The sequence below is a fragment of the Salvelinus alpinus genome, chromosome 18, assembly GCF_045679555.1.
Source record: "Salvelinus alpinus chromosome 18, SLU_Salpinus.1, whole genome shotgun sequence".
NCBI lineage: Eukaryota > Metazoa > Chordata > Actinopteri > Salmoniformes > Salmonidae > Salvelinus > Salvelinus alpinus.
This window is the reverse complement of record NC_092103.1, coordinates 27,200,898-27,224,504: the sequence shown is the minus strand read 5'-3', so window position 1 is coordinate 27,224,504 and position 23,607 is coordinate 27,200,898. Positions and strand designations below refer to the sequence as shown.

Below are 23,607 nucleotides of genomic sequence, written 5' to 3'. Positions count from 1 at the left end.
CTTTGCAGCAATTCTACCACGAAGGCCTGATCCACGCAGTCTCCTCTGAACAGTTGACGTTGAGATGTGTCTGTTACTTGAACGCTGAAGCATTTATTTGGGCTGCAATTTCTGAGGCTGGTAACTATAATGAACTTATTCTCTTTAGCAGAGGTAACTCTGGGTCTTCCATTCCTGTGGTAGTCCTCATGAGAGCCAGTTTCATCATAGCACGCGATGGTTTTTGCGACTGACCTTTAAAAAAAACGTTCAAAAAAGTGATGTCTTAAAGTAATGGACTGTCATTTCTTTGTTCATTTGAGCTGTTCTTGCCATAATATGGACTTGGTCTTTTACCAAATAGGGCTGTCTTCTGTATACCCACCCCTACCTTGTCACAACACAACTGATTGGCTCAAAACGCATTAAGGAAAGAAATTCCACAAATTAACTTTTAACAAGGCACACCTGTTAATTGAAATGCATTCCAGGTGACTACCTCATGAAGCTGGTTGAGAAAATGCCAAGAGTGTGCAAAGCTGTCAAGGCAAAAGATGGCTACTTTGAAGAATCTCAAATATATTTTGATTTGTATAACACTTTTTTGGATACTAAATGATTCCTTGTGTTAGTTTCGATGTCTTAACTATTATTCTACAATGTAGAAAATAGTAAAAATAAAGAAACCCTTGAATGAGTAGGTGTGTCCAAACCTTTGACTGACTATGTAGAATGAACAAATTCTACGTACGGTAAATTTTTAATATATTTTTCTCAAAGGTTGCCTGAAGAGAGCGCTCTATGAGATTCTCATTGAACATAATTCATCCCTAAGTCACGACGTGAGAAAGTGGGCATGGTAGTTTGACGATGAGTAGCTTGCCACAGCCAGTGACAGCATATTTGAATAAGTAAATAATCAAAAAGTATACTTCACCAAGCAAGCAGCCCCTGTCCTCATCACACTCTCAGTTAGTTAACGTTAGCCGTCTAGCCAGCAATGTGGTTAGGCTCTATCTAGATCTGTTCTACTTGTGTGCTTACACTGGATTGTCGCCAAAGTGAACACATAAATAACACAGTTACTGTCTGGGCCTATTAGTGGGCTTCTTTAGTTTTACGAAATATGCCATCTGCAAAAAGCAAGAGAGTTGGCGCAGATCTATCATTCAGGTCATGTGCTTGCATTAATGATGAGATAAGATTGTAAGCCAGCTTGCTAAATTAGAATGTGTGTGACTAAAACCATATCGGCAAGCATTTTGCTGCATGAACTTTCAGTCTTCAGCGCATGCCATTTTCAATTGAAATATATAGCTAATACATTTAGAACCGAAAAACTATTTCACATTACGGTTTCAGTAAGAAAACATTGTCGTAATGAACAACTTGCGTGTGCTTGTCATATAAGGTTCATAACAAGCTCTCATTGCAAGGTTGCCAAGGTTCTTTACATGACCTTTGACTGCTGTTGTGAATCTATATAGTTGCGTTGGTGATTATCATGTAAACCACAAATACAATTCTTAAATAAAGTTAATTTTAACATTTAGTTAAAGATGCTCTTTGCAGAAATCCCACTGACATTTCCTGGTTGCTACAATTCTAATAGTTTGCCAAATTTCAGTTTGTGACAAAACAAGCAAGTATAGTTTAGAAAATCATTGTACCATTTAAACCGCTGTGAAATATATTTTCCATAACAAAAAAACATTGTATTTTCAGCTGTTATACAAAACCGAAAGTAAAATATGCAAAAACTAAACTTAATGGGAAGCATAGAAATAGCACATATAGAACAGATCTACCGCTTCTTCAACTTGCTTTCATTGAGAATGACAGATCTAAGTAACATTTCTATGTGAATTTGGTCAGGTTGTCCAAGAAGTTACACATTGCAGCTTCTTTAAGAAATCATAATTTAGAGTATCTGTTAATCATTTGGTGCACAATGTGTAAAAATGTTGTCTTTCAAAAAACGATATACTGGTAAAAGGTGTCTTTCGCTTCCCTAAATTTCATATCGTTCAAGCTTAAATTTTTGCCTACATACAGTGCATTTGGAAAAGTATTCAGACCACTTGATTTCCCCCCACATTTTGTTACATTACAGCCTTAATCTAAAATAGATTAAAATTGTTTCCCCCCCTCACCAATCTACACACAATATCCTGTTCTTGCTTTGTCATTATGGGGTGACATTTTTGTAAATCTATAAAAAAACAAACTGAAATTTCATATTTACATAAGTATTCAGACCCTTTTACTCAGTACTTTGTTGAAGCACTTTTGGCAGCAATTACAGCCTTGAGACTTCATGAGTATGACGCTACAAGCTTGGCACACCTGTATTTGGGGAGTTTCTCCCATTGTTCTCTGCAGATCCTCTCAAGCTCTGTCAGGTTGGATGGGGAGTGTTGCTGCACAGCTATTTTCAGGTCTCTCGAGAGATGTTCGATCGTGTTCAAGTCCGGGCTCTGGCTGGGCCATTCAAGGACATTGAGACTTGTCCCGAAGTCACTTGTGCGTTGTCTCTTGGCTGTGTGCTTAGGGTCGTTGTGAGGTCCTGAGCGGGTTTTTGTCAAGGATCTCTCTGTACTTCGCTCTGTTCATCTTGATCCTGACTAGTTTCCCAGACCATGCCGCTGATTAACATCCCCACAGCATGATGATGCCACCACCATGTTTCACCGTAGGGATGGTGCCAGGTTTCCTAATGACGTGATGCTTGGCATTCAGGACAAAGAGTTTATCATGGTCTGAGAGCCCTTTAGGTTCCTTTTGGCAAACTCCAAGCAGGCTGAGAAGTACCTTTTACTGAGGAGTGGCTTCTGTCTGGCCACACTACCATAAAGGCCTGATTGGTGGAGTGCTGCAGAGATGGGAGAACCTTCCAGAAGGACAACCATCTCCACAGAAGAACTCTGGAGCTCTGTCAGAGTAACCATTGGGTTCTTGGTCACCCCCCTGACCAGGGCCCTTTTCCTTTGCTCAGTTTGGCCGGGCGGCCAGCTCTAGCTAGAGTCTTGGTGGTTCCAAACTTCCTCCATTTAAGAATGATGGAGCTCACTTTGTTGTTGAGGACCTTCAATGCGGTAGACATTTTTTGGTACCTTTCCCCAGATCTGTGCTTCAACAAAATTCTGTCTCGGAGCTCCACAGACAATTCCTTCGACCTCATGGCTTGGTTTTTGCTCTGACATCTACTGTGGCACCTTATATGTGACTGACCGGCTCAAATCGGTCTTATGTTGCAACATTTGAAAGTGTTTTTTACATTGGCTAAAAGTAGAGACTCAGAACTAGAAAATGGTATATCATACATTACAGTTGAGGAACAATGGGAAAGTAATTTTGCTTTGAAAGTTTATAAACTCACTTATGAGAAAATAATGTTTTGGTACCACTATTGAAGAGCCCCTCTGTCTACACCCATTCAGCATCGTTCACACGTTAAGCTTTAGCCCCACCCATCTCTGTAAGGGTTGATCTGAATGTACTAACAGCAGTCAAGCCCCCAAGCTAACTTGATAGCTACTTCCAGACATCTACTTGAGAGAGAGAGAGAACAGCTCACTGAACATTACTCGCCCTAGCGGAGCTGGTTTGGCTGTTATGTTATCCAGAGCGTTGGTGACTGCAACTGTGAAGTCAGATTGTCCTTTCATAAATTCAGAGCATTTCACGTTCAGTGCGCACACCGGATGCTCTGGCCGATGAGTAAAGTTGATCCGAACGTTCTGACCTCACAACAGCAGTCAAACACCCAAGCTAACTGGCTAACATTGGCTAGCTACTTCCAGACAGAATGAGAACACACCCCACTGACCATTTTACTCACCGTAGCAGAGCCGGTTAGGCTGTTTTCATGTTATCCAGAGTGTTGGTGACTAACTGTGCTGCTGGCAACAATTTAATTACGCTTTTTTTGCTGACTTTTACTGACACCCGCCATATTCAACGGGCGTGGAGCGTTCGTAAATTCATCAGTTATTCAGCGCTCTCTGGCACACTCCGACTAGAGTGCTCTGAAAATACAGTAGATGGCCAGACTGTATTTACAAATGCACCAGAAATGGTTACTTGCATAGTGGAGTCTTTTGTTAAAACAAGTAAACAACTAACCATAATACGAATAATAAGGTCATACACGTAACGTTAGCAAGCTAGGTAAACAATGAACCATAATAACTCATGACGTTACTTCCTTGCATGAATCTGCAGGTTGCTAACCAACCAGGTTCAATGTTAGCTAGCTAATATTAGGCTATTGCTAGCCAACCAAATGGCTCTGTCAAAATTAGAAACGTGTAATATCTGAAAATGTAGCTAGCTAGACTATCTTACCCGTCCGTATACATCTTTCATGGTTGGATGCGTCTCCTCTCGGATGCCATGGTTGCCCTTGGTTTGAAGAAGACAAGTGTTTTCTCCATGTCCTTAGCTATCATACTCAAATTCCACTGATTTTAAAACTCAGTCCTCCAGAAAGTGGAGAGCAACACATATGCAGTTAATTAAAAAAAAATAAAAGTCGTGTTAGACAAAATTACCTAGAAATACTGACCAGCTCAAATAGACAGAAGTGTGCTATATGGCAGACCAATCCAAACTCATCTCTCGGCATGACCAGCCTTCTCATTATCTCAGCCAATCATGGCTAGTGGGAAGATTGCTGTCTTTCTGTGGCTAAACCAACTAGGCTCGTAATTTAACAATTTTATTCGTATTTACAGATGGCATACAAGTTTGTTAAGGCACATGAAAGTTCACATGTTTGAGAAGGCATTTTCTCCCCCCCAAAAAATCGCATTTTGATAAAATAAAATAAAGTTTACGTTCGAACGGCTCTACTGTAGTAGAAGTAGTGGCCCGCGACATACTGCGTTTCAAAATCAAAGTAGACAGCCCTCAGCCCTTGGGGGAATCCCCGCGGCCATATTTGTCGTCGGTCAAAATGATTAGCTAAGCAAGGGAAGCTTGCAACGTAAGCCCCTCAGCCCTCGTTTTTAAATTAAGTTTACGAATGTACAATTATGTTCACTTCGGAGCCTGAAACGCTCCACAATTCAATTTGCGATGACTGTACATCCCCTAAGAAAAGTCAGCCAAAACTTAAAACCTCAACATGGAGTCAACATACAAGTGTAAGTAAATAAGTTAGAAATTGTGCTACTAATGCACAAACAAGTCTCATAAAAGCAATGATGTTTTTGTTTGGTTGGCTATTGGAAATCGTAGAAATATAACATTTTCCTTCTTCAGAAGTAGCTAGGCAGGCTAATGTTAGTTAGCCAATTAATTTGCTAGCTATCATACAGTAGGCATATATTAATAATTATATAGTTATTAATATAAGTAGACATGCAATCATAATTGACTGTAGCGCATATAAAGCACCCACAAGCTATTAGACGAATTTAGACGAATTTCCGGGCAAGGGCGGTCCATTTAATAATCCTTCCTTCCTCCCTCGCCTCATGCCCTGCAAGTGTACACCCGTCAGATGTCATGATACGTCATCAGAAGTGTCCACTTAATTTGAGGGCTGAGGGGATAGGGTGTCTTAAAGTGTTTGGAATGCAGCCCTAGTTTCCTGAAACGGGTCACATAGACAGGTGTGTGCTTTTCCAAATCATGTCCAATTTATTGAATTTACCACAGGTGGACTCCAATCAAGTTGTAGAAACATCAAGGATGATCAATGGAAACAGGATGCACTTGAGCACAATTTCGAGCCTCATAGCAGAGGGTCTGAATACTTATGTAAATTTGTTTTTATTTTTTAATATATTTGCAAAAATGTCTAAAACCTGTTTTCACTTTGTCAATATGGAGTAGTGTGTAGATTGATGAAAAACATTTAATCATTTAAAAAATGAATACTTTCCGGATGCACTGTAGGCAAAACCATAGGTTTAACAGAACTGAAAATGTTTTCAGGTGAAAGCAATTACTTTAGCAAAAGCTGCTCATCTTGAACTCAGGGGAAGGTACATTTCAACTATTGGGAAAGGAACCGTTATGGCGACACCCCAAAAATATTCTCTGAGAATCCACAAAATACAGACATTGCAACAGAGCATCAAAACACAGACAAGCAGGAAGAAAAGAAAGATCAGCATCATGAAGGAAGGACACAAATGGAGTCCGACAGACAAACACACCCAAGCTCAATCACACACATCCTTTGAGTCTAAGCTCTGTACACACTTCTCAGCATCCAGAGGTATCAAATAGGTATCAACTATTAAATAGCCATCACTAGCCGGCTACCACTCGGCTACTCAACCCTGCAACCTAGAGGCTGCTGCCCTATATACACATAGAATCACTGACCACTTCAATAATGTTAACATACTGCTGTACTCATTTCATATGTACAGTTGAAGTCGTAACTTACATACACTTAGGTTGGAGTCATTAAAACTCGTTTTTCAACCACTCCACACATTTCTTGTTAACAAACTATAGTTTTGGCAAGTCGGTTAGGACATCTGCTTTGTGCATGACAAGTAATTTTGTTCAATTAATTACAGACAGATTATTTCACTTATAATTCACAGTATCACAATTCCAGTGGGTCAGAAGTTTACATACACTAAGTTGTGACTGTGCCTTTAAACAGCTTGGAAAATTCCAGAAAATAATGTCATGGCTTTAGAAGCTTCTGATAGGCTAATTGACGTAATTTGAGTCAATTGGAGTTGTACCTGTGGATGTATTTCAAGGCCTACCTTCAAACTCAGTGCCTCGTTGCTCGACATCATGGGAAAATCAAAAGAAATCAGCCAAGACCTCAGAAAGAAATTGTAGACCTCCACAAGTCTGGAAATTGATCCCAAGGATGAAACAAACGCCTGAAGGTACCACGTTCATCTGTACAAACAATAGTACGCAAGTATAAACACCATGGGACCACGCAGCCGTCATACTTCTCAGGAAGAAGACGAGTTCTGTCTCTCAGAGATTAACGTACTTTGGTGCGAAAAGTGCAAATCAATCCCAGAACAACTGCAAAGAACCTTGAGAAGATGCTTGAGGAAACAGGTACAAAAGTATCCATGTCCACAGTAAAACGAGTCCTATATCGACATTACCTGAAAGGCCGCTCAGCAAGGAAGAAGCCACTGCTCCAAAACCGCCATTAAAAACGCCAGACTACGGTTTGCAACTGCACATGGGGACAAAGATCGTAATTTTTTGAGAAATGTCCTCTGGTCTGATGAAACAAAAATAGAACTTGTTGGCCATAATGACCATCATTGTGTTTGGAGGAAAAAGGGGGAGGCTTGCAAGCCGAAGAACACCATCCCAACCGTGAAGCACAGGGATGGCAGCATGTTGTGGGGGTGCTTTGCTGCAAGATGGACTGGTGCACTTCACAAAATAGATGGCATAATGAGGGAGGAAATTATGTGGATATATTGAAGCAACATCTCAAGACATCAGTCAGGAAGTTAAAGATTGGTCGCAAATGGGTCTTCCAAATGGACAATGACCCTAAGCATACTTCCAAAGTTGTGGCAAAATGGCTTAAGGACAACAAAGTCAAGGTATTGGAGTGGCCATCACAAAGCCCAGACCTCAATCCTATAGAGAATTTGTGGACAGAACTGAAAAAGCGTGTGCGAGCAAGGAGGCCTACAAACCTGACTCAGTTACACCAGCTCTGTCAGGAGGGATGGGCCAAAATTTACCCAACTTATTGTGGGAAGCTTGTGGAAGGCTACCCGAAAGGTTTGACCCAAGTTAAACAATTTAAAGGCAATGCTACCAAATACTAATTGAGTGTATGTAAACTTCTGACCCACTGGGAATGTGATGAAAGAAATAAAAGCTGAAATAAATAATCCTCCTCTATTATTCTGACTTTTCACATTCTTAAAATAAATTGGTGATCCTAACTGACCTAAGACAGGGAATTTTTACTATGATTAAATGTCAGGAATTGTGAAAAATTCAGTTTAAATGTATTTGGCTAAGGTGTACAGTGAGGGAAAAAAGTATTTGATCCCCTGCTGATTTTGTACGTTTGCCCACTAACAAAGAAATTATCAGTCTATAATTTTAATGGTAGGTTTATTTGAACAGTGAGAGACAGAATAACAACAAAAATATCCAGAAAAACGCATGTCAAAAATGTTATAAATTGATTTGCATTTTAATGAGGGAAATAAGTATTTGACCCCCTCTCAATCAGAAAGATTTCTGGCTCCCAGGTGTCTTTCATACAGGTAACGAGCTGAGATTAGGAGCACACTCTTAAAGGGAGTGCTCCTAATCTCAGTTTCTTACCTGTATAAAAGACACCTGTCCACAGAAGCAATCAATCAATCAGATTCCAAACTCTCCACCATGGCCAAGACCAAAGACCTCTCCAAGGATGTCAGGGACAAGATTGTAGATCTACACAAGGCTGGAATGGGCTACAAGACCATTGCCAAGCAGCTTGGTGAGAAGGTGACAACAGTTGGTGCGATTATTCGCAAATGGAAGAAACACAAAAGAACTGTCAATCTCCCTCGGCCTGGGGCTCCATGCAAGATCTCACCTCGTGGAGTTGCAATGATCATGAGAATGGTGAGGAATCAGCCCAGAACTACACAGGAGGATATTGTCAATGATCTCAAGGCAGCTGGGACCATAGTCACCAAGAAAACAATTGGTAACACACTACGCCGTGAAGGACTGAAATCCTGCAGCGCCCGCAAAGTCCCCCTGCTCAAGAAAGCACATATACATGCCCGTCTGAAGTTTGCCAATGAACATCTGAATGATTCAGAGGACAACTGGGTGAACGTGTTGTGGTCAGATGAGACCAAAATGGAGCTCTTTGGCATCAACTCAACTTGCCGTGTTTGGAGGAGGAGGAATGCTGCCTATGACCCCAAGAAACCATCCCCACCGTCAAACATGGAGGTGGAAACATTATGCTTTGGGGGTGTTTTTCTGCTAAGGGGACAGGACAACTTCACCGCATCAAAGGGACGATGGACGGGGCCATGTACCGTCAAATCTTGGGTGAAAACCTCCTTCCCTCAGCCAGGGTATTGAAAATGGGTCGTGGATGGGTATTCCAGCATGACAATGACCCAAAACACACGGCCAAGGCAACAAAGGAGTGGCTCAAGAAAAAGCACATTAAGGTCCTGGAGTGGCCTAGCCAGTCTCCAGACCTTAATCCCATAGAAAATCTGTGGAGGGAGCTGAAGGTTCGAGTTGCCAAACGTCAGTCTCGAAACCTTAATGACTTGAAGAAGATCTGCAAAGAGGAGTGGGACAAAATCCCTCCTGAGATGTGTGCAAACCTGGTGGCCAACTACAAGAAACATCTGACCTCTGTGATTGCAAAACATGACTTAGTACTTGGTGGCAAAACCCTTGTTGGCAGAGGGGTCAAATACTTATTTCCCTCATTAAAATGCAAATCAATTTATAACATTTTTGACATGCGTTTTTATGGATTTTTTTGTTGATATTCTGTCTCTCACTGTTCAAATAAACCTACCATTAAAATTACAGACTGATCATTTCTTTGTCAGTGGGCAAACGTACAAAATCAGCAGGGGATCAAATACTTTTTTCCCTCACTGTATGTAAACTTTCGACTTCAACTGTATATACTCTATTCTACTGTATTTTAGTCAATGTCACTCCGACATTGCTTGTCATAATATTTATATATTTCTTAATTCCATTATTTTACTTTTAGATGTGTGTTTATTGTTATGAATTGTTAGATATTACTGCACTGTTGGAGCTAGGAACACCAGCATGTCGCTACACCCGTATACTAACATCTGCTAAATATGTGTGTGTGTGACCAATAAAAGTGTATTATATGTAGGGACTGAAAAAGCACGGTGCACAAATCATACCGGGTGTGGATTTCCCTTCGATTAGGCTATTTAAGTTCAATCAGTAAACAATGGGCTGAACTAGTGTTGACAGCAAGCATAAGAACACCTGTGATATTGTTCTCCATAATACCCATCCTGGTACCTGGGACCATGACTAGGTCCAAAGATACAGTAGATTGACCCCAGAAGTTCTCCCTACCTGGGTTTCATTGGCGATGCGTGGAGGCACCTCGATACCAATCTTTGTTAGCTCCCGGTCCTTGTAGCGGCCGTACTGGTCGTATCCCATGTAGCCTCCGCCAGTGGCGATGAGGAGAGTAAAGGGCCTGCTGCGAGCCTGAAGGCCGAGAGAGGCTGCATTGAACCGCTGTCGCCCTGCACCATGCATATAACACAAGGGTAATATTAGGATAATAATTTTTGGTTCCAACCGCCGTGTCTTTGTGAGACGTAGAGTATGTGAACAGATGATCTCCACATGTGTAGTTCCCACGTGAAGCATGGAGGTGGTGTGATGGTGCTTTGCTGGTGAAACTGTGTGCTTTATTTAGAATCCAAGGCACACTTAACCAGCGTGGCTACCACAGCATTCTGCAGCGATATGCCATCCCATCTGGTTTGCGCTTAGTGGGACTATAATTTGTTTTTCAACAGGACAACGACCCAACACTCATCCAGGCTGTGTAAGGGATATTTGACCAAGGAGGAGTGATGGAGCGGTGCATCAGTTGACCTGGCCTGGATGTCATTTGGATGTCATTTTCATGGACCGATGCAACGACTCAACGTTTTCCCAAGCTATGCTAACCTCCCTCCACAGCAACCATCTGAACCAGAATGATGCCTGGGCAGTGGTCACAGATAATGCCTCCTACTGCCTGAAGGCATACAAGGAGGTTCTGAAAGAAGTGATGCCCAACAGTGTCCATGTAACCTGTCTCTGCCATGTTATCAATATGGTGGGTGAGACCTGGCAACACTACAAATACTTCTCTGAAGTTGTGACATGGAAAGAGAAGATGGGTGAGCTTCCTCATTATGAAGGAGTTTGTGCAGGCCAAGGCTCCTCCTGAAGCAGTGAGCTCCAGTTGGAATAGCTGGTTTGAGGCAGTGAAGTACCATGCAGAGCATGTTCATCTGTACAGAGTTTTTGTTGGCAGAAAAGTTATCATCCCAGGCATTCACAAACATCCTCAGCCAGCTGGAAACAGAGGAGAAGGTTGCTGCATTGTAAACTAGATTCTTGCATTACTTTTTTTCAATTTATAATGAAACACTTAGTAGAACTCTGTATTGAAGCACTTGACTTGATAAAAAAATAGTGCACTGTTGTGTTGCATCATTACACATTTACTGTTATATCTTATTAAATTGTTGACGTTTAATTCATTCATATTAATAGACATTCTTTCTGATGATAAAATTAGCGTAAATCGTAAAACACAGAATCCCAGAAAAATTTCAAAAAAAAATTAAAAATTTGGAAAAGAATAAAACAGATTTCCAAGGGCCCTAGGAAAAGCAGCCAAAATGTGCTCAGCATATGTGGGAACGCCTTCAAGACTGTTGGAAAAGCATAGATAATGCCAAGAGTGCGCAAAGCTGTCATCAAGGCAAAGGGTGGCTACTATGAAAAATCTAAAATATTTTGATTTGATTAACACTTTTTTTGGTTACCACATGATTCCATGTGTTATTTCATAGTTTTGATGTCTTCACTATTATTCTACAATGTAGAAAACAGTACAAATAAAGAAAATCCCTTGAATGAGTAGGTGTCCAAACTTTTGACTGGTACTGTATATATTTTTATCATAATTCCTACTGTAGCTAAATGTGCACGTCATGTTATTATAAATAAACCATAGAACCTGGTAGACTAATTACTGAGTTGAGACAATGGCCTAGGCTACTCGCTGGATAGTGTGATAGAGTTGACTCACAAATTATGTAATTATTTGTGTCTGTGAAAGTTTTTACTGATAATGTACTGGCTAGAATGAGAGAAGCTCTAATATGAACAATTAATAGACCAGTGTTTGGCAATCCCACAGCCCAGGGTGGTTGCGCCAAACGTAGAATAATATCTAGGCCTAACAATTTATGTCTCGATTTTTGCATCAATGCACACTGAAACCATTGTGGTGTAACCAGAGGTGTAGTAGAGGGTAAATGTTTACCAACCTTTTGTTATTTTGCACAAGCATTTACACACATTTTTTACCCACTACATTACTGCGTGTAATCCATTAGCGCACAACTTAAGACTCAAATGTCTTGTAAAATATAAAAAATATATGGCTTTGTCAAAAGAATACTATAGCAACTGATTGATACACCTACTAAGGCCATTGGAATGTTCAGTAAGTTGGTACTACAATTTGCACCTCAGTTTCTGAATTTGCTACATTGGTGTCAGAGGAGAGATGGCGCCCCTGTGACGCCATTGGAGTAATGCACTAGTAAGGGTCTGAAGGTGTTTTAAAGAGAGTTTAAGTGATACAGGATAGCAGTAATGCCACTTTACTTTTGGTTAACACACTACTTACTACCACTGAGCATGTTCATCTTATTAGCACAGAGACTAATGGGAATGTAGTCTAAGAGTGTTTGACAGCCCCAGTCACCATGTTGGTTGTAAAAGCCTGGGTCTTGTCTGGGACTGTTGTGTGAGGATGTCAGTGTGAAACTCACCACTGGATAATGAACGCCATGGCCCTGGATGAAACTGTCCGGCTCCTTGTGCTCTGAAGTGGAGCCAGCCACTGCAGGCAGACAGAAGAAGCACATACTCTAGTTATATATTTCAATAACTATCCCAATACCACATTAAGAGATCGGAGATACAATATACAGTACCGGTCAAAAGGTTTTTCTTTATTTTTACTATTTTCTACATTGTAGAATAATAGTGAAGACATCAAAACTATGGAATAACACATATGGAATCATGTAGTAATATGGAATCAACTACGCCTGCAGCAGACGTGATACCCTCTGTCATGCATTGAAACGCCTGCTCCTCAAAACTGCCGACACAGGCTATGAACAAGCGATTCGGTGGCATTCTCTCTTTACTGTGTCTGTGCCTTGACCTAGCCTGCCAGCTTAGTGGAGTCTGCCACTAGCACAGTCAGTGTAGGCAGCTCAGCTATCCCCATTGAGACCGTGTCTGTGCCTCGACCTAGGGCAAAACTAAACATGGCGGTGTTCGCCTTAGCAATCTCACTAGAATAAATACCTCCTCCATTCCTGCCATTATTGAAAGAGATCGTGACACCTCACATCTTAAAATAGGGCTACTTAATGTTAGATCCCTCACTTCAAAGGCAGTTATAGTCAATGAACTTACCACTGATCATAATCTTGATGTGATTGGCCAGACTGAAACATGGCTTAAGCCTGATGAATTTACTGTGTTAAATGAGACCTCACCCCCTGGTTACACTAGTGACCATATCCCCCGTGCATCCCGCAAAGGCGGAGGTGTTGCTAACATTTACGATAGCAAATTTCAATTTACCAAAAATAAAATGACGTTTTCGTCTTTTGAGCTTCTAGTCATGAAATCTATGCAGCCTACTCAATCACTTTTTATAGCTACTGTTTACAGGCCTCCTGGGCCATATACAGCGTTCCTCACTGAGTTCCCTGAATTCCTATCAGACCTTGTAGTCATAGCAGATACTCTAATTTTTGGTGATTTTAATATTCACATGGAAAAGTTCACAGACCCACTCCAAAAGGCTTTCGGAGCCATCATCGACTCAGTGGATTTTGTCCAATACGTCTCTGGACCTACTCACTGTCCCAGTCATACTCTGGACCTAGTTTTGTTCCATGGAATAAATGTTGTGGATCTTAATGTTTTTCCTCAATCCTGGACTATCGGACCACCATTTTATTACGTTTGCAATCGCAACAAATAATCTGCTCAGACCCCAACCAAGGAGCATCAAAAGTCGTGCTATAAATTCTCAGAAAACCCAAAGATTCCTTGATGCCCTTCCAGACTCCCTCTGCCTACCCAAGGACGTCAGAGGACAAAAATCAGTTAACCACCTAACTGAGGAACTCAATTTAACCTTGCGCAATACCCTAGATGCAGTTGCACCCCTAAAAACTAAAAACATTTGTCATAAGAAACTAGCTCCCTGGTATACAGAAATTACCTGAGCTCTGAAGCAAGCTTCCAGAAAATTGGAACGGAAATGGCGCCACACCAAACTGGAAGTCTTCCGACTAGCTTGGAAAGACAGTACCGTGCAGTATCGAAGAGCCCTCACTGCTGCTCGATCATCCTATTTTTCCAACTTAATTGAGGAAAATAAGAACAATCCGAAATGTATTTTTGATACTGTCGCAAAGCTAACTAAAAAGCAGCATTCCCCAAGAGAGGATGGCTTTCACTTCAGCAGTAACAAATTCATGAACTTCTTTGAGGAAAAGATCATGATCATTAGAAAGCAAATGATGGACTCCTCTTTAAATCGGCGTATTCCTCCAAAGCTCAGTTGTCCTGAGACTGCACAACTCTGCCAGGACCTAGGATCAAGAGAGACACTTAAGTGTTTTAGTACTATATCTCTTGACACAATGATGAAAATAATCATGGCCTCTAAACCTTCAAGCTGCATACTGGACCCTATTCCAACTAAACTACTGAAAGAGCTGCTTCCTGTGCTTGGCCCTCCTATGTTGAACATAATAAACGTCTCTCTATCCACCGGATGTGTACCAAACTCACTAAAAAAGTGGCAGTAATAAAGCCTCTCTTGAAAAAGCCAAACCTTGACACAGAAAATATAAAAAAACTAAAAATCGGCCTATATCGAATCTCCCATTCCTCTCAATTTTTAGAAAAAGCTGTTGCACCGCAACTCACTGCCTTCCTGAAGACAAACAATGTATACGAAATGCTTCAGTCTGGTTTTAGACTCCATCATAGCACTGAGACTACACTTGTGAAGGTGGTAAATGACCTTTTAATGGCGTCAGACCGAGGCTCTGCATCTGTCCTCGTGCTCCTAGACCTTAGTGCTGCTTTTGATACCATCGATCACCACATTCTTTTGGAGAGATTGGAAACCCAAATTGGTCTACACGGACAAGTTCTGGCCTGGTTTACATCTTATCTGTCGGAAAGATATCAGTTTGTCTCTGTGAATGGTTTGTCCTCTGACAAATCAACTGTACATTTCGGTGTTCCTCAAGGTTCCGTTTTAGGACCACTATTGTTTTCACTATATATTTTACCTCTTGGGGATGTCATTCGAAAACATAATGTTAACTTTCACTGCTATGCGGATGACACACAACTGTACATTTCAATGAAACATGGTGAAGCCCCAAAATTGACCTCGCTAGAAGCCTGTGTTTCAGACATAAGGTAGTGGATGGCTGCAAACGTTCTACTTTTAAACTCGGACAAAACAGAGATGCTTGTTCTAGGTCCCAAGAAACAAAGAGATCTTCTGTTGAATCTGACAATTAATCTTGATGGTTGTACAGTCGTCTCAAATAAAACTGTGAAGGACCTCGGCGTCACTCTGGACCCTGATCTCTCTTTTGACGAAAATATCAAGACTGTTTCAAGGACAGCTTTTTTCCATCTACGTAACATTGCAAAAATCAGAAACTTTCTGTCCAAAAATGATGCAGAAGAATTAATCCATGCTTTTGTTACGTCTTGGTTAGACTACTGCAATGCTCTACTTTCCGGCTACCCGGATAAAGCACAAAATAAACTTCAGTTAGTGCTAAATACGGCTGCTAGAATCCTGACTAGAACCAAAAAATGTGATCATATTACTCCAGTGCTAGCCTCCCTACACTGGCTTCCTGTTAAGGCAAGGGCTGATTTCAAGGTTTTACTGCTAACCTACAAAGCATTACATGGGCTTGCTCCTACCTATCTTTCCGATTTGGTCCTGCCGTACATACCTACACGTACGCTACGGTCACAAGACGCAGGCCTCCTAATTGTCCCTAGAATTTCTAAGCAAACAGCTGGAGGCAGGGCTTTCTCCTATAGAGCTCCATTTTTATGGAATGGTCTGCCTACCCATGTGAGAGACGCAAACTCGGTCTCAACCTTTAAGTCTTTACTGAAGACTCATCTCTTCAGTAGGTCATATGATTGAGTGTAGTCTGGCCCAAGAGTGTGAAGGTGAACGGAAAGGCTCTGGAGCAACGACCCGCCCTTGCTGTCTCTGCCTGGCCGGTTCCCCTCTCTCCACTGGGTTTCTCTGCCTCTAACCCTATTACAGGGGCTGAGTCACTGGCTTACTGGTGCTCTTCCATGCCGTCCCTAGGAGGGGTGCGTCACTTGAGTGGGTTGAGTCACTGACGTGATCTTCCTGTCTGGGTTGGCGCCCCCACTTGGGTTGTGCCGTGGCGGAGATCTTTGTGGGCTATACTCGGCCTTGTCTCAGGATGGTAAGTTGGAAGTTGAAGATATCCCTCTAGTGGTGTGGGGGCTGTGCTTTGGCAAAGTGGGTGGGGTTATATCCTGCCTGTTTGGCCCTGTCCGAGGGTATCATCGGATGGGGCCACAGTGTCTCCTGACCCCTCCTGTCTCAGCCTCCAGTATTCATGCTGCAGTAGTTTATGTGTCGGGGGGCTAGGGTCAGTCTGTTATATCTGGAGTACTTCTCCTGTCTTATCCGGTGTCCTGTGTAAATTTAAGTATGCTCTCTCTAATTCTCTCTTTCTGTCTCTCGGAGGACCTGAGCCCTAGGACCATGCCTCAGGACTACCTGGCATGATGACTCCTTGCTGTCCCAGTCCACCTGGCCGTGCTGCTGCTCCAGTTTCAACTGTTCTGCCTGCGGCTATGGAACCCTGACCTGTTCACCGGACGTGCTACCTGTCCCAGACTTGCTGTTTTCAACTCTCTAGAGACAGCAGGAGCGGTAGAGGTACTCTCAATGATCGGCTATGAAAAGCCAACTGACATTTACTCCTGAGGTTCTGACTTGTTGCACCCTCGACAACTACTGTGATTATTATTATTTGACCATGCTGGTCATTTATGAACATTTGAACATCCTGGCCATGTTCTGTTATAATCTCCACCCGGCACAGCCAGAAGAGGACTGGCCACCCCTCATAGCCTGGTTCCTCTCTAGGTTTCTTCCTAGGTTTTGGTCTTTCTAGGGAGTTTTTCCTAGCCACCGTGCTTCTACACCTGCATTGCTTGCTGTTTGGGATTTTAGGCTGGGTTTCTGTACAGCACTTTGAGATATCAGCTGATGTAAGAAGGGCTATATAAATACATTTCATTTGATTTCTGTCACCACCATGCTCATGCTATGTACAAGGACCGCTACTTCGATGCAGACAAGAAACAGGGTTTACGTGAAATGTTACATACAGTGGGGCAAAAAAGTATTTAGTCAGCCACCAATTGTGCAAGTTCTCCCACTTAAAAAGATGAGAGGCCTGTAATTTTCATCATAGGTACACTTCAACTATGACAGACACATTGTAGGATTTTTAATGAAATTATTTGCAAATTATGGTGGAAAATAAGTATTTGGTCAATAAACTTTTGTTATCTCAATACTTTGTTATATACCCTTTGTTGGCAATGACATAGGTCAAACGTTTTCTGTAAGTCTTCACAAGGTTTTCACACACTGTTGCTGGTATTTTGGCCCATTCCTCCATGCAGATCTCCTCTAGAGCAGTGATGTTTTGGGGCTGTTGCTGGACAACACGGACTTTCAACTCCCTCCAAAGATTTTCTATGGGGTTGAGATCTGGAGACTGGCTAGGCCACTCCAGGACCTTGAAATGCTTCTTACGAAGCCACTCCTTCGTTGCCCGGGCGGTGTGTTTGGGATCATTGTCATGCTGAAAGACCCAGCCACGTTTCATCTTCAATGCCCTTGCTGATGGAAGGAGGTTTTCACTCAAACTCTCACGATACATGGCCCCATTCATTCTTTCCTTTACACGGATCAGTCGTCCTGGTCCCTTTGCAGAAAAACAGCCCCAAAGCATGATGTTTCCACCCCCATGCTTCACAGTAGGTATGGTGTTATTTGGATGCAACTCAGCATTCTTTGTCCTCCAAACACGACGAGTTGTGTTTTTACCAAAAAGTTATATTTTGGTTTCATCTGACCATATGACATTCTCCCAATCTTCTTCTGGATCATCCAAATGCTCTCTAGCAAACTTCAGACGGGCCTGGACATGCAGGGGACACGTCTCGCACTGCAGGATTTGAGTCCCTGGCGGCGTAGTGTGTTACTGATGGTAGGCTTTGTTACTTTGGTCCCAGCTCTCTGCAGGTCATTCACTAGGTCCCCCTGTGTGGTTCTGGGATTTTTGCTCACCGTTCTTGTGATCATTTTGACCCCCCGGGGTGAGATCTTGCGTGGAGCCCCAGATCGAGGGAGATTATCAGTGGTCTTGTATGTCTTCCATTTCCTAATAATTGCTCCCACAGTTGATTTCTTCAAACCAAGCTGCTTACCTATTGCAGATTCAGTCTTCCCAGCCTAGTGCAGGTCTACAATTTTGTTTGACAGCTCTTTGGTCTTGGCCATAGTGGAGTTTGGAGTATGACTGTTTGAGGTTGTGGACAGGTGTCTTTTATACTGATAACAAGTTCAAACAGGTGCCATTAATACAGGTAACGAGTGGGGGACAGAGGAGCCTCTTAAAGAAGAAGTTACAGGTCTGTGAGAGCCAGAAATCTTGCTTGTTTGTAGGTGACAAAATACTTATTTTCCACCATAATTTGCAAATAAATTCATAAAAAATCCTACAATGTGATTTTCTGGATTTTTTTTCTAATTTTGTCTGTCATAGTTGAAGTGTACTATGATGAAAATTACAGGCCTCTCATCTTTTTAAGTGGGAGAACTTGCACAATTGGTGGCTGACTAAATACGTTTTTTGCCCCACTGTACACTGCTGGACAAGATGGAAACGGACACAGTGACAGTGCGCACTAGAGGTCGACCGATTATGATTTTTCAACGCCGATACCAATTATTGGAGGACCAAAAAAGGCCGATACCGATTAATCGGCCAATTTTTATAATAACATTTACAACAATACTGAATGAACACTTATTTTAACTTAATATAATACATCAATTTAGTCTCAAATAAATAATGAAACATGTTCACTTTGGTTTAAATGATGCAAAAACAAAGTGTTGGAGAAGAAAGTAAAAGTGAAGTTTACTTTTTTTAAGTTCCTTGCTCAGAACATGAGAACATATAAAAGCTGGTGGTTCCTTTTAACATGTCTTCAATATTCCCAGGTAAGAAGTTTTAGGTTGTAGTTATTATAGGACTATTTCTCTCTATAACATTTGTATTTCATATACCTTTGACTATTGGATGTTCTTATAGGCACTTTAGTATTGCCAGTGTAACAGTATAGCTTCCGTCCCTCTCCTCGCCCCTACCTGGACTTGAACCAGGAACACATCGACAACAGCCACCCTTGAAGCATCATTACCCATCGCTCCAAAAAGCCGCGGCCCTTGCAGAGCAAGGGGAACAACTACTCCAAGTCTCAGAGTGAGTGACGTCACCGATTGAAACGCTATTAGCGCGCACCTCGCTAACTAGCTAGCCATTTCACATCGGTTACACCAGCCTAATCTCGGGAGTTGATAGGCTTGAAGTCATAAACAGCTCAATGCTTGAAGCATTGCGAAGAGCTGCTGGCAAAACGCACGAAAGTGCTGTTTGAATGAATGCGTACGAGCCTGCTGCTGCCTACCAATGCTCAGTCAGACTGCTCTATCAAATATCAAATCATATACTTAATTATAACATAATAACACACAGAAATACGAGCCTTTGGTCATTAATATGGTCGAATCCAGTGAAATACGGAACCGTTCCATATTTTATCTAACGGGTGGCATCCCTAAGTCTAAATATTGCTGTTACATTGTACAACCTTCAATGTTATGTCATAATTACGTAAAATTCTGGCAAATTAGTTTGCAACGAGCCAGGCGGCCCAAACTGTCGCATATACCCTGACTCTGCGTGCAATGAACGCAAGAGAAGTGACACAATTTCACCTGGTTAATATTGCCTGCTAACCTGGATTTCTTTTAGCTAAATATGCAGGTTTAAAAATATATACTTCTGTGTATTGATTTTAAGAAAGGCATTGATGTTTATGGTTAGATACAGTCGTGCAACGATTGTGCTTTTTTTGCAAATGCGCTTTTGTTAAATCATCCCCCGTTTGGCGAAGTTGGCTGTCTTTGTTAGGAAGAAATGGCCGATTAATTAGGGCCGATTTCAAGTTTTCGTAACAATCTGAATTCTGTATTTTTGGACACCGATTTGGCCGATTTAAAAAAATGTATTTTTAAAACACCTTTATTTAACTAGGCAAGTCAGGATCGGTGTCCCTCCCTGCAGGACAGTTGAGCTAACGTAGGCTAATGTGATTAGCATGAGGTTGTAAGAAACCAAATAAAATCCCAGAACATAGACATATCTGATATGGGCAGAAAGCCCATTAATTAATTCTTGTTAATCTAACTGCACTGTCCAATTTACAGTAGCTATTACAGTGAAAGAATACCATGCTATTGTTTGAGGACAGTGCACAATAATGTACTTAAATGTATCAAAAAACAATTAGGCACATTTGGGCAGTCTTGATACAACATGAACAGATATGCAATGGTTCATTGGATCAGTCTAAAACTTTGCATATTGCTTCCATCTAATGGCCAAAGTCTAAATTGCACCTGGCTGGAATAATGCATTAAGGATTTACATTTCAAAGATGGTACAAAAAAAACGTTTTTTTCCTTTGCATTATCTTTTACCAGATCTAAGGTGTTATATTTTCCTACATTAATTTCACATTTCCAAAAACTTCAAAGTGTTTCCTTTCAAATGGTATCAATAATATGCATATCCTTGCATCAGCTCCTGAGCTACAGGCAGTTAGATTTGGGTATGTCATTTTAGGTGGACATTTAAAAAAAGGGGGGGATCCCATTAGGAACAATGACGGCCTACATCGAAGCAGGATGTCTAGTATGGGTGGTCCCGAGAATCAAATCGACTACCCTGGCGTTACAAACACCATACTCTCCCACCAGTTCAAATTTTTGCGCCAAAAGTACATTCATCTTTTTCCTGCCAGCATGGTCGCCAAACCACTAAACTGTTAGTGGCACTGTCACAATGCAGAATCATAACATGGTAGGTGGGGTTGTAAACAACACAAATATTACTGACTAGTAGTAACGTTAGATATAAAATCTTCTTGACACGAGTGACAAGACATTGGCATCATAAGAGTTAGTTATGTGGCTAATGCTAGCCGCAAGAACCTGTGAAGTGAGCAAACCGGTGTTCATTTACTCCCATCAACACAATTATATTATGACTCTTCCAATGGTGTGTAGCCACCATGCATTGGAATAGCAACATCATTCTGCCAAATAAACTTTCACAAGCAAATTACAACATTACCTGCCAATTTTCCTCGCTGTCAGTGGCAGCTGATTACAGCACAACTTTCCTAAGGACGCTGCCATCTTGTGAGTGTGTAGAACGCTCGTGTAAACAACCAATCGGACCTCGGTATTGAGGAAAGCTTCTTCGTCTTCGCAAGACAAATATTAATCCTAGCTGGAGGTCTTTGTCGCCACCTAATGGATTGTGATACTGTAACACTGTGTCTGATTGTGCCAAAGAGTATGGTAAAGATTTGTATAACTAACCCAAGATAGACCACAGCCTGTTGTTTCCTATAGGAGCAAATTAATCATAGTGGGCAGAACGAGCAAGAAGGTGGGCAGAGCCAAGCACGAGCTAGTGAGAGCCTATTGGGGCGTTCTAGCATGTATTTGCATATTTCCGTTAGGGAACGCATACTCTGTGAGGTGCGCGTGTGCCATTTCTTCATTCGCGCTTGCATTCCTTCTAAACAACGAAATTTTTAGAAACTTTGAAAAAAGGGTAAAATCTACAGAACTTAGTCCACTCTACTCGTAACGTCTTTTCGTTTTCGAAACAGAAAACTATTCAGATCAAATGTTTAATAGATGGGACAATTTGCAGAATGTCGGGCAAAATCCATCTCGCTCTATCTTCTCCCACTTCCAGTCACATCCGGATAAATATCTTGTCTCATTGTTCGAAATTTGAGTAGGAGTTGTGGCGAGATTTACCATTGAAATACCGCGAGAGTTTGGACTTCCCGGCGAATTCCGTTGCTATGGAAATTGCTTCCTAGAGTTAGGTCCTTTGGCGATGGTAGAAAATATACTTTTAACTATAGACTGTATATTGGTTTGCTCAGTCATCTGTGATGACAGTTAGTATTCATAAGGATACGTCATAAGGATGCAAGCTAAGGGTAAATTGATGCTTATTTATAAACCCCTCTTAGGCCTCACTCCCCCTTATCTGAGATACCTACTGCAGCCCTCATCCTCCACATACAACACCCGTTCTGCCAGTCACATTCTGTTAAAGGTCCCCAAAGCACACACATCCCTCGGTCGCTCGTCTTTTCAGTTCGCTGCAGCTAGCGACTGGAATGAGCTGCAAAAAACACTCAAACTGTTTTGTCTCCATCTCTTCATTCAAAGACTCAATCATGGACACTCTTACTGACAGTTGTGGCTGCTTCGCGTGATGTATTGGTGTCTCTTCCTTCTTGCATCTTTGAGCTGTTGTCTGTGCCCAATAATGTTTGTACTATGTTGTGTTGCTGCCATGCTATGTTGTCTTCTTAGGTCTCTCTTCATGTAGTGTTGTGGTGTCTCTCTTGTCGTGATGTGTGTTTTGCCCTATATTTTATTTTTAATCCCAGCCCCCGTCCCCGCAGGAGGCATTTTGCCTTCTGGTAGTTTGTCATTGTAAATAAGAATTAGTTCTTAATGGACTTGCCTAGTTGAATAAAAATAAATAAAAGGATGTCACCGTGACATGCCAATTAGCTAACATCACTGTCCTCGGGAAGGACGACAAGAAAGTGCACCATTGCGTTTATGTTGTACTTGTACGGAGGTGCTTACCAACTTTAAGTGCGTCAACATGGCAGCTGTATTCACAGTTTGGCCAATGTTTTCTCTGCCATGATTTTATTTCAAGTAGTATAGTAACAATACGTTATTTATTGTGTAGGCTGTTAATATACTACTTGAAATAAACTACCACTCTAGATCTGTGATTCCCAAACCTTTATGCTCGGCCCCACTTCCAGCATTGGTGAATATCCCGATTTGGACATGAAGCGCGAACATGCAAATATATACTGAACATAAATAGAAACGTAAAGTGTTGGTCCCATGTTTCATTAGCTGAAATAAAAGATCAACATTTTCTATATGCACAAAAAAACTTTTTTCTCTCTCAAATGTTGTGCACAAATTTGTTTATATCCCTGTTAGTGAGCATTTCTCCTTTGCCAAAATAATCCATCCATCTGACAGGTGTGGCATATCAAGAAACGGATTAAACAGCATGATCATTACACAGGAGCACCTTGTGCTGGGGACAATAAAGGCCACTCTAAAATATGGATTTCACATGAATAGGCAGGGGCGTAGCCATGGATGAGCCTGGGAGGGCATAGGCCCATCCACTGGGGAGCCAGGCCCAGCCAGTCAGAATGAGTTTTCCCCCACAGAAGGGTGTTATTATAGACAGAAATACTCCTCAGTTTCATCAGCTGTCTGGGTGGCTGGTCTCAGACGATCCCGCAAGGGGAAGAAGCCAGATATGGAGGTCCTGGGCTGGCGTGGTT

General features: G+C 41.7%; 1 protein-coding gene across 3 annotated transcripts in view; it reads right to left on the bottom strand.

Moving 5' to 3' along the window:
* The window catches only part of LOC139544082 (phosphatidylserine decarboxylase proenzyme, mitochondrial-like), a 54,451-nt gene extending 32,993 nt beyond the window's left edge, over window positions 1-21,458 (bottom strand). Inside the window, exons 1-3 of one of the 3 annotated variants that reach the window (XM_071350821.1) lie at window positions 21,324-21,458; window positions 12,537-12,607; window positions 10,042-10,217 (exon numbers count right to left, since the gene is read on the bottom strand). In XM_071350821.1, coding sequence (XP_071206922.1) covers window positions 10,042-10,217; window positions 12,537-12,607; window positions 21,324-21,388 — 312 coding nt within the window. In that variant the 5' untranslated portion in view covers window positions 21,389-21,458. Of the gene's footprint in view, window positions 1-916; window positions 973-10,041; window positions 10,218-12,536; window positions 12,608-21,323 lie in introns of those variants that run through there. The other 2 variants (XM_071350825.1, XM_071350827.1) reach the window with 2 other exon arrangements.
* Window positions 21,459-23,607: the final 2,149 nt, after the last annotated feature.